Below are 17,499 nucleotides of genomic sequence, written 5' to 3'. Positions count from 1 at the left end.
AACAAAGGCCAGGATGTATAATGATGCAGTCTTTATTCAGGAACAATGGGACAGATCATTCTTTTGTATCGTATTCTATAGGCGTGGATCAATGAATGAATGAAAAGAATGGCAGAAGAATCTAGAATAATCTAATATTAGCCATAGCAGTTAAAAATAGATTTAACGCGGACGTCAGAGAAAGCACCTACGTCACTGGTCCAGGTAAAGTGATGCGTAGACTGAAGTGAGTAAACTCGATCGAGTTGTGTGCATCTTCATGATTTAAACAAATTAATGCAAATAACATAGGACATGTATGAAGGAACGAATAAGTCTAAACTAAAGAGTTATGCTACAAAATCAATCATAGTGAATTGCAGAGTTAAAGAGTAAATGTTAAGCTCGTAATTAGTAATCAAAGGCGTTAACGTTATGGCTGTATGAAATATTTAAGTAGCAATTATTAAGTATACAGAAGAACAAAGTAGATTTAGATGACTCAAGGTAGGTGGCTAGAAAGCTATGATTTGCCAGAATTAGTGATATAAATTTGTAAATGATCATAGTTGTTAAAATGAAGTTATAACGATGTGAAGTGATGAAAGAAAGCACACAAAAATATAGTATCAGGCCAGAAGTCACACCCAGCCGAAGATAAAAATAGTACTACATCGAGAGACTACCTGTGTAACACACAACACACAGTGTACTATTGGTCATAGTAACACACACTAGTAAAGAAATGTTGATATCAACCACAGAGGCACAGTCTTGCATTACTTGCATACAATTAAATAGTGATGGTAGCGACAAGTAGTAAAGAGTAATAGAGTACAAAATCAAATAACATTAGATAGAATGGTCATTCTATTACACATCCCCAACTCGAACCGTTCTATGTCCTCATAGAACAAATTATTTAATTATCAATGGTCAACAAGGCAGAGAGGATTCAATGTACGAATTCAACTTGAAAGAAATGCAATCAATGTAAAATTACGTCGCTGCAGCATAGCGGTATAAGTATAAGATGAGAAAAGTGTTAAAACTTGAAATACGAACGTCTCAAATATGAGGAGGCTCATGTCGAATATAGATAGACATGGAAATATTAAGTGGACGTCGCTTGTTAGCGGTAAAGGTAGAAAGAACTACACTGTTATACTTATAAGCAATAGTTTTAACATTCCATAATTACATTGTATGTTTCATTATGAATCATGAGCATATTGCAAAATTAATGGGAACTAACGAGATATTGAATCAATATAAACGAGAAACCTACAAAACATGGATTATCTCACCAACGTGGTGGTCAAACTCAGGCAGATCCTTGCAATTGGCGTGATGTCGTCTGGGCAGATGTGTGCAGGCGGGATTCTGTGACGTGGTTTCACTTTCACAGACACGACTTTTAGGAACACCGGCCACCACTTGACGACGATGCCTTCGGATAGTTGCATGGCAGTAATAGGGACGAGGCTCCATCTGGTTGAACTCACGCCGGTAAGACCCACGGGTCATCTCGGGCACAGACACACAGGTCGTTACGGGCACAGGCACACGGTCATCACGGGCACAGACAATGGGTCATATCGGGCACTGAGACTCAGGTCATCACGGGCACAGGCACACTGTCATCACGGGCACAGACACACAGGTCATCACGGGCAAAGACACACAGGTCATCACGGGCACAGGCACACATGTCATCACGGGCACAGGCACACAGGTCATCACGGGCAAAGACACACATGTCATCTCGGGTCATCACGGGCACAGGCACACTGGTCATCACGGGCACAGACACACAGGTCATCACGGGCACAGACACACAGGTCATCTCGGGCACTGAGACACGGGTCATTACGGGCACAGGCACACTGTCATCTCGGGCACAGACACGTGGGTCATCTCGGGCACTGAGACATGGGTCATCACGGGCACAGGTACACGGGGCATCTCGGGCTCAGGAACATGGGTCCTCTCGGGTTTGGCAGTCACTGGTCATCTCGGGTTGGACAGGATACTCGACGTGTATGGTAGCCGGTAGCGGCCGTCTTGTTATAAATTCGGCTGTAAAGGGGCCGAGTGGCAAGTTGACGTCGATTGTCGTCTGTCGCAATAAAACATCGAGGTTGGTGTACAGGGAATGGCAGCGAGAGTGTAGATTCGTTCCAATTCCAAGTGGATGTCTGACTGATGAATAAAACAGGTCTCCAAAAGGCTGTGGCTTCTGAAATTGAGATCCTGCTCGCAGCGCCAAATTTGTAATAAAGTCAGACAACCGGGTAGCTGATGCCGGCGAGTGCGATAGTAGAGACAACCGGGTCGTTGATGCCGGCGAGTGTGATACTGATGGAGACAACCGGGTAGTTGATGCCGGCGAGTGGTAGTGGTAGTATTGGCAGAGTGTAGAGGCCGTGGGAGTGGATGGATTCGGTCCCGGGGTCGACTTAAGAGTTCCAGACTGTAACTGCGGCGGTGGTGCTCAAGTGAGGAAGATAGATCGAGACAATGAAGTGACAGTTTAGTACTACTGTTAGTGATAGTAGCATGACTTCATGTGTCAGAAGTAGAAGTAGCGAGTTGATTTCATGAGCGAAGAGCACACACCACAGTCAAGTCCGGAGACACCATAGTCTACCCGAGTCCTAGCCCATCCACTCCAGTGTAGTGGAGGCGATCAAACAACAAAGGCCAGGATGTATAATGATGCAGTCTTTATTCAGGAACAATGGGACAGATCATTCTTTTGTATCGTATTCTATAGGCGTGGATCAATGAATGAATGAAAAGAATGGCAGAAGAATCTAGAATAATCTAATATTAGCCATAGCAGTTAAAAATAGATTTAACGCGGACGTCAGTGAAAGCACCTACGTCACTGGTCCAGGTAAAGTGATGCGTAGACTGAAGTGAGTAAACTCGATCGAGTTGTGTGCATCTTCATGATTTAAACAAATTAATGCAAATAACATAGGACATGTATGAAGGAACGAATAAGTCTAAACTAAAGAGTTATGCTACAAAATCAATCATAGTGAATTGCAGAGTTAAAGAGTAAATGTTAAGCTCGTAATTAGTAATCAAAGGCGTTAACGTTATGGCTGTATGAAATATTTAAGTAGCAATTATTAAGTATACAGAAGAACAAAGTAGATTTAGATGACTCAAGGTAGGTGGCTAGAAAGCTATGATTTGCCAGAATTAGTGATATAAATTTGTAAATGATCATAGTTGTTAAAATGAAGTTATAACGATGTGAAGTGATGAAAGAAAGCACACAAAAATATAGTATCAGGCCAGAAGTCACACCCAGCCGAAGATAAAAATAGTACTACATCGAGAGACTACCTGTGTAACACACAACACACAGTGTACTATTGGTCATAGTAACACACACTAGTAAAGAAATGTTGATATCAACCACAGAGGCACAGTCTTGCATTACTTGCATACAATTAAATAGTGATGGTAGCGACAAGTAGTAAAGAGTAATAGAGTACAAAATCAAATAACATTAGATAGAATGGTCATTCTATTACATTAGTGTAAGTACTTAATTTCTTTTGAATACACGGAGCAATGTTCATTAATGTGGGATGGGGGATAATGCCTCAACAAAAGAATACCGAAGCGTCACATAAAGAATAGCGCTGATGCAGTGATCAGCCCCTGAATTTTTACCTGTTCGAACCGGAATCAAACAACAATCAAACAACAGAGCAAGACCACTTCATTCGTTGTCGCCAATCTCGTCCCCTATTCGTTCTATTTTTAGCCACAGAATTTCAATCATTTTTGTGTCACAGAGTGTACTTTTTACCTGTGTAGCACGTAATCGTAACAGGAAGAAAACACGACAAACCCACAAAGCTTGGATCTCACCTGAACGCCTTTTAGGATCGTTCTTTCTTCACTTGTGGATACGTTCATCTTGTGAACCCTTCAGTTCTGTAAATATATGACAATTACCAGTAAATAGTGAAGAACAATAGTTTATATAAGTTGGGACGACAAATAAAACGGATAGGTGTATTATTTTTGTCCTCAGTTTGACTTGACTTTTTATTGCAGCGGTGAACCTTAACCCAAATTTAGGAAGTTGTGTCACGGTTTTACTCTCCACCCATTTCCTGATTCCGTTTCTTTGAATCATTAGATTACTTAACTTTACTCAACTTTACAACTTGTAGATAGTCTGTTCTATGATGGGTAATGATTGATACAAATACAATTCCATTGGTTACTGCTGACTATGCATACCTTCACCGAAGAAGACCGGTCACCCATGATTCATCATTATTAAATTAACTGTGACTGTGTTATTGTGGAGAATTTAGAATTATTTGTGTTGTATTGGACTATTCATCCCTCTTTACCGGTGTTTGCTTGCTTTATCTAGACGAGGCGGAGTTCGTTATAAACAATGGCAGACGCCGTGAAATCACTCGTCTCTTAGTGAGAGATCGGAGAAAAATGTCGCAGAAATAAACCATGATGACTTTACAAAGAAAGGTCCTAAATCGTGTTCTAAAGTGAAAAGAAAAGTTGAGTCAAAAAATGAAGCGTTGAACACTAATGGTGTTACAGCATCGCAGTCTACGGGACAATCATCGGCTATGACTTCTCTCTCACGCACTAATTGTGCTAAGATGAGTCGTACTAGTTCCCTCGCTAATCGCGAAGAGGAAAGAGAGGCGAATAAGCCTCACTAATACTCTCGCTAATTGCGAAGAATCGAAAGGGAACAAATGCGAAAACAGTGAATTATCAATGATTAGAGAACAATTAGCGGAGTTGACTAAAACTATTCCCGTAGTTGCCGAATTGAAAACGGCGTATGATAACTATCACGAAAGTGAAACTCAACAAGATAATGAAACCTGTGAGTTTCCAGGTAACGATCATGAAATGATGACTCATGTGGCTGGGACTTCCCAGGCGGATATAAATAGACATGACCAAGACGTTGCTAGTGATAACTGTAGCATCGCATACTTTAAGGACGTGTCAGGCACAGTTGCGCCATCAGGGCCCATAATCAACGACGACATTGCAGTTGGAATTTCTAATATTTTAGAGAAGGGAATAGATAATAGCACCAAAGACCGGCTATATGCTAAATATGAAGTCCCGCAGAATTGTTCTAGACTTAGAGCGGTAGAATGCAATGAAAAAATTACTAAGATGGTGTCTAATCCCACTAGAGTCCGAGACACACATTTAGTCAAAGTTCAAGAAGGAATGATGAAGGGCGCTTTGACAGTTTAAGTGCACTGGACAATTTAAACGAAGATGTTAAAAATGCGGTAACAAGATTTGCGGATTCACTGGCATTAATGGCTAACTTGTCTCATTATCTGGACATCTGTAGATGATTTTTGTTTAAAGGAGAACTTAAAGAAGAATTTTTTCAACTGTGTAGGGACTCGTATCCTGTCAAAAGTCTCCTATTTGGAGAACAATTACCTGATAAAATCAAGGATGTGTGTAAAACTAAAAAAAAATACACAACGACTCACAAAATAACGTATGGAACCATACAATACCAACCGTGCTGGGAAAAAGTTCCCTTTTTTAGGTCAAAGAACCCCGTTCTGGAAGAAAGGATGGGAAGGGGGGCAAAAGGGTCCTCAGATCCAGACACGAAGGCAGAACAACTACCAAAACTACAACCACCAAACTCACAACAGGCAGCCGTACATGAAAAGGGGCTCAGGAAACAAGAAGTAAAAAGAGTAAGTTTTGAGTTTGAGAATTTAGACCATCCGTTAGGAGGGCGCACTCGACATTATTTACATATTTGGAAGAAATTTACTAGTGATCCTTTTGTTTTACTATGTGTTAAAGGTTGTGAAATTCAATTCAATAGTAAACCCTACCAAACAAGATTGCCCCTGAACTGAGGTTTAATACGGAAAAATTAGACGCCCTAGACATAATGATTAAAGAAATGGAGGATCAATTAATTCTCGAAAAATGTAAATTTGATAGTGGAGATTTTATGAATAATGTATTTCTTAGAGCTAGAAAGAGTTGCGAATCAGGAATAAAAAATATCGAATGATATTGAATCTCAAATGGCTTAATGAACATGTATGCTATCAACATTTCAAAATGGAGAGTCTGGATTCATGTTTACATCTAATGGGACCAGGATGCTATATGGCGAGTCTCGATATTGTTAGTGCTTTTCACACCGTGCCTATTGACAACCGATTTACTCGGTACCTAAAATTTCGTCATAAGGGACAAGTGTATAAATATCTAGTATTGCCTCAAGGGTTTAAAGACAGTCCTAGGATTTTTACAAGAAATTTACGCCCTATTTTAGCCCACCTTAGAAGAAAGAACTATTTGTCAAGCATGTATATTGACGATTTGTACTTACAAGGTGGCTCCTACCAAGAGACTATGGATAATATCACACATAGTATGATGACACTTAAATCATTAGGGTTTGACATATCCCCCAAATCTACGATAGTGCCTACTCAACGACTACACCATTTGGGCTTCAAACTCGACTCGTTAGATATGAGGGTTTCTTTAAGTGAAGAGAAAAGGGAAACAATCATTCTAAAAGCTTCCTCACTTAAAATTTCAGCTAATCATGTATCCATTAGGAAAGTAGCTCAACTCATTGGCACTTTTGTAGCATGCTTCCCCGCTGTAGAATATGGTCCTTTATTCTATAGGGAATTAGAGATGACAAAAATTAAAGCATTAGCTGTTTCTTATGATTATGATAAATGTATAACATTGACAGAAGAATGTATCAATGAAATTGAATGGTGGATAAATGAAGGGGTTTACAGTGGAAAAGCTCTGTATCAAAATCACCCAGATTATATAATTAGAACTGATGCTTCCAAATTAGGCTGGGGTGCAGTTAAGGGGGAGGAAGTGACACAAGGTATGTGGACCTATGAGGAATCACAACAACATATTAATGTGTTGGAAATAAGAGCAGCTTTACTGGGCACAATGGCACTTTGTGCCAATTTACATAATTCTCACATTCAAATACAGATTGACAATACGGGCAGTACACTTTCTTCGTTGTGCAATAATTATACCAAAGAACTACTGCTGTGGGGCAAAGAGAAGAATATGTGGTTAACTTCATGTCATATCGCAGGAGTTGATAATACAGAAGCAGACTTTTATAGCCGTTATCTCGATACCCATACTGAGTGGATGCTGAATAAAACTGTACTTGAGCAGTTATGCCACACTTTTGGAACGCCAGAAGTTGACCTTTTTGCGTCTCACATTAAACATCAAATTGGGAAATATAGGTCTTATCACCCAGATGCACAAGCACTGGCTGTTGACGCTTTAGCTCACAAATGAGATAAATATGTGTACATTTTTGTCCATTCAATCTCATCCCCAGAGTATTAAGGAAAATTACTCGAGACAGAACACCAAAGGCGTTAATGATATTACCGAAATGGGAGTCACAGATATGGTGGCCAAAAATGATGCGTTTGTGTCAGAACTCCCTTCAATTACTGACAAGACAGAGATCCTGACTTCAACTTCCTCAGGATCCTGTAGCAGTGCACCCGCTGTATCCAAAATTAAACATGGTAGCATGCATTGTGTCAGGGACAATTCACTAGTTTAGGATTATCTAAGGGGGTGATCAAAATGCTTATGAAGGGATGGAGGAAAAGCACAAGACTGCAATATACTGTATACTGTAATAAATGGCTGGAATTTTGCAAGGACAAAGGATGGGAACCTCTGCTGGAAAATGTCTCGAATTGTCTGGAATTTTTGTTGCACTTGTTTAAAACTAAAATACAGCTACAGTGCTATACATACGGCACGTTCAATGTTATCTACCATTTTCAATAACCCACCTATTGGCGAACATATGATTATTACTAGATTTATGAGGGGTGTATTTAATTCACGTCCCAGTAATCCCAGATACTGCACCGCCTGGGATGTGTCTATAGTTCTTAAATTCTTGGAAAAACTTTCTCCGGGTCGAGAATTGTGTCTTCGATTATTAACGCTAAAACTAGTTACACTATGTGCATTAGTCACTGGCCAAAGATGCCAGACGATCCATGCTTTGGATCTCGATGACTGTATTATACAACGGACAAAAGCATTTTTTTCCGTTAAAAAAGTGTTGAAACACTCCAATCCGCGGGCGTCTCACACTACCGCCATACAACCCGCATTTATAGAGGACAAGAGATTGTGTGTAGTTACTTACTTGAATGAATATATTAAGCGTACAAAACCGTTTCGCTCATCTTCAAAATTATTTCTGAGCTTTTTGAGCCCTCATGCGGCGGTTTCCAAAGACACAATTAGTCGATGGATTAAACTGATGTTAACGAAAGCTGGGATTGATACAAAGATATTTAAATCTCATAGCACGAGAGCAGCCTCCACTTCATCAGTTGTTAGAAATATTGACATATCACTTATACTCAAATCAGCGGGTGGGCTAGGGCATCTACCTTTGGAAAGTTCTATATAATAAACCGATCGTAAGAGATAAGGATACAGCCTTTGGACTGGCAGTACTTAATAATCGATAGTCCTTTGCTCATTGGCGGTTATGGCTTTAAAATCTTCGGTGAAGGTATGCATAGTCAGCAGTAACCAATGGAATTTAAAAATTAAATGAGGCTTACCTTAAGGTGAAATTTGATGATAATTCCATTGTTACTGCATGACATGCATATTCCTTCACCGCCCGCCCTCTGCCACCCTATGCATATCAATTTTTGTGAGAAATTCATGTGGGAAGGAAATAGTATGTGTGATTCTGAAAAGGATTATATAGATCGGACAACTGCATCGTACTCTACATAACCACCAACTCGCCTTTGAATTGTGAGGAATCATGGGTGACCGGTCTTCTTCGGTGAAGGAATATGCATGTCATGCAGTAACAATGGAATTATCATCAAATTTCACCTTAAGGTAAGCCTCATTTAATTTTTAAATTATTATAAGATTGGGCACCTAAGATTGTATTACACACATAGATTGCGCACCTGATTATTTTACAAGTTTTTTGTTTGTTTTTTTTTCTTCAATACCGATCTATTCTTCATATTTCATGAGTCAATGCTAAACGGGTTCCTTTTCGACAAAATTGGAAACATTGGGCCATGTCATATCTAGGTTAGATGATCTAAGTAACTTTAGAATATGTCATGAGTTTATACATGTCAGCTAAGAAAAAAAAAAAGGGGGGGGGGGGGGGGGGGGGGGGGAGATGGGCTGGGTTGCTGATGGTCCCTGATACAAAAGTCATCATCAAAGTAATATATTTTTTGTTTCTTTCAATCGTTATCGAGTTTTCGTGTTAAGCTCTGGATTTATACATACGAAGTTGGCTATAGCTTGGTTGAAATATTCCTTTTTTTTTTTCAGTTACAGGTAGGCCTAGAGAAAATCTTTAGCCAATCTTTCATAATGTGAGAGTGTAAGTATGCCCCACTCTCAAATGCTCTCTTCCTTCTATATCTCTCTCTTTAAAAAAAAAAATGTTGTAACAAATGATTTTGAAACAAAAATGCCCCCCCCCCCCCCCCCGCCTTTCCAGTTATTTTACTGTGTGGGCCACTAATGTATCTCTTTGGAAAATCATCATCTTCTCCTCCTCCTCCTCCTCCTCCTCCTCCTCCTCTTCTTCTTCTTCTCCTTCTTCTTCTTCTTCTTCTTCTTCTTCTTCTTCTTCTTCTTCTTCTTCTTCTTCTTCTTCTTCTTTTCCCTTTCGTTAGTATCGTCATTGCAATTGCCATCATCATCATCATGCAGAGTTCTATGCAAACTGAAAAACCGGGAAATTAGATTTTGTTTTTTGAGGCCCTGAAAACCGGGAAAAACATGTGTGTTTTGCCACTAACCTATAAAAAACCCGGGTAATTTATTTTTAGAAAAAGAAAAAAGTGCCAGGATGGTCATAAGTGATAAACGATCACACATTAATTTTGTTGGGGACCTCAACAAAGTTCAGTTTGACACAGATCTGATGTTGTCAGCTCAGCAAGGTAGAACAAAAGTACTTTTATCACTTTGAAGAGAGGATGAAAGAAAAGAAACGAGTGAAAAAGCTTTGAAAAGGAAGAACGTGGATGACGATATTCAGAAATTGAAAAAAATAAGAAAGCCATTGAAACGATTCTTGCATTTTTTTTAAAAGGAACGCGAATGGGCATCTGAGGCAGCAGGAGAGTTAATGGACTTTACTCTCCTTGCTAAGGCAAATATGCTGAGGAAAAAGCATATCAAGTGTGACATCCAAAAAAATCACTTCTGATATTGAGGAGAGATGCAAATCCTTGTCTGATTGACATTGAGATAGTTCTGGGTGGATTTTTTTTCTTTTTTTTTTGCACTTAGTGTTTTAGTGTTGTTAAATCTCTTTTCTCTGAAACAACAATTTTGAATCATGAGGTGTATAGAGTGGTTGGCAATGGACAATGACTTGGATAATCTGGATAGACGTTAGGCACTATGAGGATTCAATTTAACTCCCAGACTATACCTTGGACTTTTTCTTTAAGCTGTACGGATTTGTGGTATCCCATGCACAATCTTGAAAACAACACTGAAAGAACTTGAATTAAATATATATATATATATATATATATATATATATATATATATATATATATATATATATATATATATATATATATATATATATATATATATATGTGTGTGTGTGTGTGTGTGTGTGTGTAGTTGTGGGAACTCTGTAATCATGATTCATAAATCATCAATTTTATATAGTAAAAGACACCTTTTAATACACTTAATACAACTTAATACATCACTTACAACAAGGAAGCACATCTGAATTGAGCGTGAGCATTGCAGTGGTGAAAAATATCCTGTCCATACATTTGGATCTATGCATCAGGCAAACAATCAGGATTGTCCCTCATCCAGACTATGACCATGCCCAATATTGCTTGACGATATTACAAGATGAAATGCCATACAACTTAGCTACTGTTATCTTAAATAACCATAAGATAATTGTATTGGTGATGATGATGACAATAATAATAGTAATACAATATTACTTTAATGATAACGATGAATATAATAATAGAATAATGATAATAATAATAACAATAATAATAATAATAATAATAATAATAATAATAATATAATAATAATAATAATAATAATAATAATAATAATAATAATAATAATAATAATAATAAAAATATGACAATATGATGATGATGATGATGATGATGATGATGATGATGATGATGATGATGATGATATGATGATGATGATATGACAATGCGATGATGATATAGGTTTGAAACAACAAATGATTTATCAAGAAAATGCTATATAGTTAGTAAGATGATATGGTTTGTTAATATACCGTATTGTAAAGTATTGTATTGTATTGTATTGTATAATGTATCGTATTACATCCTGTGTTGACATGACAGTCCGATTATAAATCCTGATCTGAAAGTGCATGACAGAGACCTCCACCCCCCACACACCTCTCCCCTTCTCATTTTTACCACTCTTCTTACTACGATACACTACTACTACTACTACTACTACTACTACTACTACTACTACTACTACTACTACTACTACTACTACTACTACTACTACTACTACTACTACTACTACTACTACTACTACTCCTACTACTACTATTACTACTACTACTACTACTACTACTACTCCTACTACTACTACTACTACTACTACTACTACTACTACTACTACTACTACTACTACTATTACCACTACAACCAATACAACCACTGCTACTACTACTACCACCACCACTAAAAAAATTGAGCTTTATATAGCGCAATATCCACTAATTGTGCTCAAAGCGCTTTACAAGTGGTCCCTGGTCAACAGCAACATTTAACACGTAGGACGGAGCATAACGCCTGTTAGGCGATATTACAATTTTTCGGACAAAGACAGCGCTGTTAACGGCCAGGTACTCATTTTACACCTGAGTACGGTGAGAGAATGTGAGTAAAGAGCCTTTTCCAAGGACTCAACTACTACTACTACTACTACTACTACTACTACTACTACTACTACTACTACTACTACTACTACTACTACTACTACTACTACTACTACCAATACTACTACTACTACTACTACTACTACTACTACTACTACTACTACTACTACTACCACCACTACTACTACCACCACTACTACTACTACTACTACTACTACTTACTACTACAACTACTACTACTACTACTACTACTACTACTACTACTACTACTACTACTACTACTACTACTACTACTACTACTACTACTACTATAATAATAATAATAATAATAATAATAATAATAATAATAACCACCATCACCATCATTCCTACTACTACTACTACTACTACTACTACTACAACTACTACTACTACTACTACTACTACTACTACTACTACTACTACTACTACTACTACTACTACTACTACTACTACTACTACTACCCCCACTACCGCTGCTGCTGCGACAGCAACTAATACCGCCACCAACATTACTTTACTATTACTGCCTCGTCACAAGCTACTAATTGCAGTTATTATAAATCTTTGCTCGTCACATGATTCTGATTCTCACTGACAATTTTTTTTTTAAGTAAAAGGATTTGCTTTAAAATATATATGTAGGCAATATTATCTGAAACTTCCAAGATTTAGAAATGTCGACAACGTGGGAGTTTTCTCGGTCGAAATTTAAGAGAAGAAGAACAACAATCAGCACCACCACATTCTTCTTCATCATCATCCTCATCATCATCATCATCATCATCCTCATCATCATCATCATCATCATCATCATCATCATCATCATCATCATCATCATCATCATCGTCACCATCAACTGTTTTTTTGCTTTTTACTTTTTTTTATAAAAATGAATTGCAGGTTTTAGCAATTTAATTCAATTCATGATCATTCATCCATTCATTCACTTTGGCCATCGCACACGGCGGGTTTTCTCAAGGGAATACACATCTTGATCAACAGCATCGTCCCATTGTTGATTTTAGTAGCACTGGATGGACTCGTGATTTCTGCCAGAGACATTGAGTGAGAGTAAGTGAGAATTCAAAAAAAATTTTTTTTGGGTGTTTTTTAATGTCAATATCCCTATGCCTATGTTAATTGTATGAATAAGATAAAGATAAACCTAAACTGGCAAAGTGAGGACAAACGTTGGATGTCTCTCATTCCTGAGGTTATAAAAACACAAAGAAACAAAAAAAAAAAAAAAAAACAAAAAAAAAAAAAACACACACAAAAAAAAGTGGGAATAGCTGGTTTGTGATCAGTGATTAGTAATTTGAGGGATAATTAATTTATCTTTGGTATATATTGTTGATCACTTTGATGTAACACAGATCCTATAATATATGTGTATATGTGTTTAAGGATAGTGGAGAAATATTTAAAATGTGAGCTTTTATATAATGCATTTTTCATTAGATTAAAATGCTCAAGACGATTTTCAAAATGTCCCAAGTCAGCAACAACTATGAACATGTAGTACGAGACATACCGCCCATGGACTTTACTGAAGCCAAACCCCCCTCTTCCCCCACTCCCCCCTTCAAAACCCCCCCCCCCCCACAAAAACAAACAAAACAAAACAAATTAACCCCAAAAAAAAAACAAAAACACACTTTAACGTAAAACAAAGAATAATCTTGCAGAAACATAACTAATTTGATACCACAGTTTGTTGCGTTGTTACTCATAGTAGTAGTTTCGTTCGGCTACATTTCTATGTTCAAGGTTCGGAAGTCATCATCACATTTGTTGATGGTTTCAAATCCCCCTTCCAGTTTTGTCTCTGGGCAATCTAGTACGAGGTTGTTTGCATCTTGTGGTGCTTGGTTTCACTTTGGGCATGTTGGTGATTCTTAGAGCCCCCATTTGTGCATGTTGGCAGCTGTTCTTGTATGTTTTGACCGTAGTCTATTTGCAGCTACCAAGTATTTTTTTGGTTGATCCTGTAGACCTGGGAGACATTTACCGGGATCTTCAATTAGTTACCCTCCTGTTGGCTTATTCCTTTTCCATTCCTCGCACCAGGTTTCTTGCGTGTTGTAGTTTTCTTTCTTTGATAGGTAGAAAGGTGAACGAGATTTTAGTCTTGATGTTGGGGGCGCAGTTTGTATATGGTTTGCAGGGGAATTCCACTATCTTCTTCAGCTCTGGATATCCATTTCTGTGTTGCATCCTCTCTTCTCAAGTGGGGCGATGCTATAGCGCTCATGACTGGCAGCCATTGTGTTGGGGTTGATTTCAGGCATCCAATTACTTTTCGCATCGAGTCTCTTAGTTTCACATCAACAAGATTTGTATGGGCACTTCTCGTCCAAACAGAAGCACAATATTCTGCCACGCAGTAGCAAAGGGCCAGGTTTAATGTTCTGAGAAAAGTTTGCGATGCTTCCCATGTTGTTCCTGCCAGTTTTCTGAGTAGACAATTTCGTTTCCCTATCTTTCTTGCTGTACCCTCAAGATGGGTTCTCTAGGTCAGTTGCCTATCCAGTGTCACTCCGAGGTATTTTGGATTTTGATCAGTTGGTAGTGTTGTGTCATCAATCTTGATCATCAGTTTTCGTTGTGATTCCCTGTTGTTAAGATGAAATGCAGTTGCAACTGTTTGTGTCGTATTCATTTTTAAATACCATCTGTCAAAATACCTTTTCATGGCCGTGGTGTCTTTGCTAAGAGTTGTTTCTATATTAACTTCCCAGTTTCTTGATTGGTATGCTAAGGCCCAGTCATCTGCATATCCTAGTTTTGTGGAAGTTGTTTGAGGCATGTTGCTTATGTAGGCGTTAAACAATGCTGGTGCTAAGACTGAGCCTTGTGGTACTCCATTTTTTTATTCTTCTGACATTGCTGGTGTTGCCACCAAGTACCGCATGGAAATTCCTAGGTTCTGTCATGTATTAGAGCAGTTTCAAGATTTTTCTGCATGGGATTATTTTTGCAAGTTTCAGCATCAAGCCACCAGTCCACACTGTGTCATACGCAGCAGAGAGATCAATAAACATTGTGCCTGTTTTGAGTTTCTTTTCAAATCCATTTTCAATTAAGGAGGTGAGGGCAAGGACCTGTGCATCTATTTCGTTGAAACCCTGCTTGTTCAGTTGGGATTATAGGATTCAAGTAAGGGGTGATTCTTGTTAAATATATTATTTTTCTAGTAGTTTGTAGAGGCAACACAGTAGAGAGATGGGTCTATAGCTAGATGGCTCTGTTGCTGTTTTTCCTGGCTATAACTCTAGCATGTTTCCATGTTTGTGGGTATCTTCCTTTGTCAAGTATGTCAGACATTGCGGCAGCCAATCAGTTCTTTGCGTTGTGTCCAAGGTGTGTTATCATATCTGGATATATGCCATCGATCCCTGCTGCTTTCCCATTCTTCATACTTTTGATACCTTCATGTATTTCTTTGTGACTGATTGGAAAGGTCCACATTCGTTATCTCATAACTTTTTAAAAGCAACTTGAGCTTACTATAAAGCCAGGAGCCTTTTTTTCTCCTTATCAGTGAAGTCATTGATTTTCAAGGGCAGCTCTTACATCGAAATTTTATCTCCATGTGAGATATCTAGAGCAAATAAACAAGTCATGTCAATTCAACCTTATATACACGCACTACACCCAAACCACAAACACACACATAAACACACACACATATACTCATGACAAAGCACACACAAACACACACACATACACACACGCGCACACACACAAATGCATACACAAACATCCTCATAGACAAAGGCACACCTAGTTATATACAAACTCCAACAAACTCATATACACACTCACACACTGGTCACATGCAGAAATATACATACCACCCATACATTATTTTGTTATACGTCTCAGTCAGAAAACCATTAAAGCTTAACATTGCCAATTACTCTTTAATATTTTTGATGATTGAACTTAATTCTGCATTTTACATATATTTATGTGCATTTGATTGAATACCAGTTATCCTCAAATGTTTAAAAAACAAAAACAAAAAAATGTTGATAAAAATGTACCTTGCTATTTAAAATTAGAAAGCAATTATCTAGCTATAATACAAAGTAACAAATTGTAAATAATTTGTTTCAGTGGATGACATTAACTGTTGAATGGTGAACAGGTTTGAACTGAGATATTGCCAAATTTAGTTAGAAGGTCAATTTTTATCAAAAATGAGTTCTTGTCATAAAGTATTAAACCAACCCTTTTTGTACATCTTCGGGAAATATCAAAGCTGAATTTCATTTCTAAATATTTTTTACACCTAGTCAAGTTAGAAAAGTATAAAATTTGAGAAAAGTTGCTGGATACCTTTCCCAGATATCTGACCATGACTTCATGAAAAATCACCCGATTTACTTCAAATAAAAATTAAAATGCTCTGGTGAGCATATTCTTTCAGAAAGTGAAAAAGTAAATTAAAAATGAAAATCCAAAATTTTCACCTTCCGACTGATTATGTCATGCACTGACACATTTGCGCTAAGTGGGGCTTCCAAACTGTAAGATTTTTATCTTGGTTATATTCATCTACATCATTTATCTTAGAATTGATGCACATTACCAATGGGTATCCAATTAAACACATACTTTATACGCATCGCATCATGCAACAATCCAGGTGAGTTTATCTCTCTTTTTTTTCGAGCTATGAAAGTTCCTTATTATGGGATAATAATTTTTAAAAACGCACCTTGTTTGTACACATTGCTATAAAGCCAAATAATCCTTTATGCAGAGTTATCATTTCAATTTTTTTTCTCCTATTTCTTTCTCCAGTTAATCTTTCCGGAGATGGCTGCGACAACCCTTCGGGTTATTATATCGGGGATGATGATACTGCCATCCACTTCCACCGTGGATCTTTCAACTTTATTTCCACCAGGGATGACTGTTACGTGACCTTGAGATCTGACCAGGGTCGTCGTTTGGAGTATGTTATCAACGAGGCCAGATTTCAGCAGTGTGGGATTACTATTAGTATTTTTGACAGTCCAAATGCAAATGTCAATGCCAGGGTAATGAGGACTTACTATTCAATCCACTTCTTTTGCTTTGTGTGTATAGATTTGAGACGAGAGAGCAAGAGAGAGAGAGAGAGAGAGAGAGAGAGAGAGAGAGGAGAGAGAGAGAGAGAGATAGAGAGAGAGAGAGAGAGGGAGAGAGAGAGAAATAGTAAGAGAGAAAGAAAGTGAGATTGAGAGAGAGAGAGTGTGTATGAGAGACATACATACAGAGAGGAGGGGGGGGGGGGGGGGGGGGGCTTGAAACATTGTACTCGTAATGCACAATTTCAACACGGACCAATCTTCTATGCATTTCATAATCCAAAAAGCAACAATAAACTGTAAAGCATGAAGTGTGCATTTTAATTAGGCCTTAGCTAAGAAAAGAAGGAAGGCAACAAAGAGTTTTTACAAAGATGTAATGTTTTTTTAAAAAGCAGA

The 17,499-nt window shown here is 37.9% G+C and overlaps 1 protein-coding gene across 2 annotated transcripts; it reads left to right on the top strand.

The window, feature by feature from the left end:
* The first annotated feature begins 3,656 nt into the window (after window positions 1-3,656).
* On the top strand, window positions 3,657-16,968 carry LOC144962027 (uncharacterized). Of its 2 annotated transcripts, none has more exons than XR_013643349.1 (3): window positions 3,657-3,941; window positions 12,920-13,090; window positions 16,832-16,968. XR_013643349.1 is itself a non-coding variant. In XM_078895017.1 (3 exons), the coding sequence occupies exons 1-2, from the start codon at window positions 5,598-5,600 to the stop codon at window positions 7,619-7,621; spliced, it is 363 nt and encodes a 120-aa protein (XP_078751143.1). In that variant the 5' UTR covers window positions 3,657-5,597; the 3' UTR covers window positions 7,622-8,943; window positions 16,832-16,951. The 2 variants fall into 2 exon arrangements, 1 of the variants encoding a protein (XP_078751143.1); XM_078895017.1 differs by lacking the exon at window positions 12,920-13,090 and adding an exon at window positions 7,388-8,943 and having other exon boundaries at window positions 3,657-5,726; window positions 16,832-16,951.
* Window positions 16,969-17,499: the final 531 nt, after the last annotated feature.

This window comes from Berghia stephanieae, unplaced genomic scaffold (genome assembly GCF_034508935.2).
Source record: "Berghia stephanieae isolate SIO BIC M18660-M18661 unplaced genomic scaffold, UCSD_Bste_1.3 scaffold550, whole genome shotgun sequence".
NCBI classification, from domain to species: domain Eukaryota; kingdom Metazoa; phylum Mollusca; class Gastropoda; order Nudibranchia; family Aeolidiidae; genus Berghia; species Berghia stephanieae.
The sequence above is the reverse complement of the archived record's forward strand: the minus strand, read 5'-3'. Positions and strand labels throughout refer to the sequence as shown.

Coding starts and splice junctions, on each gene's coding strand:
- LOC144962027 (XM_078895017.1), top strand. CDS start 5,598: ATGGGAAGGGGGGCAAAAGGGTCCTCAGATCCAGACACGAAGGCAGAA. Junction 5,727..7,387: donor GGAAACAAGAAGTAAAAAGA/GTAAGTTTTGAG, acceptor TCTCATCCCCAG/AGTATTAAGGAAAATTACTC.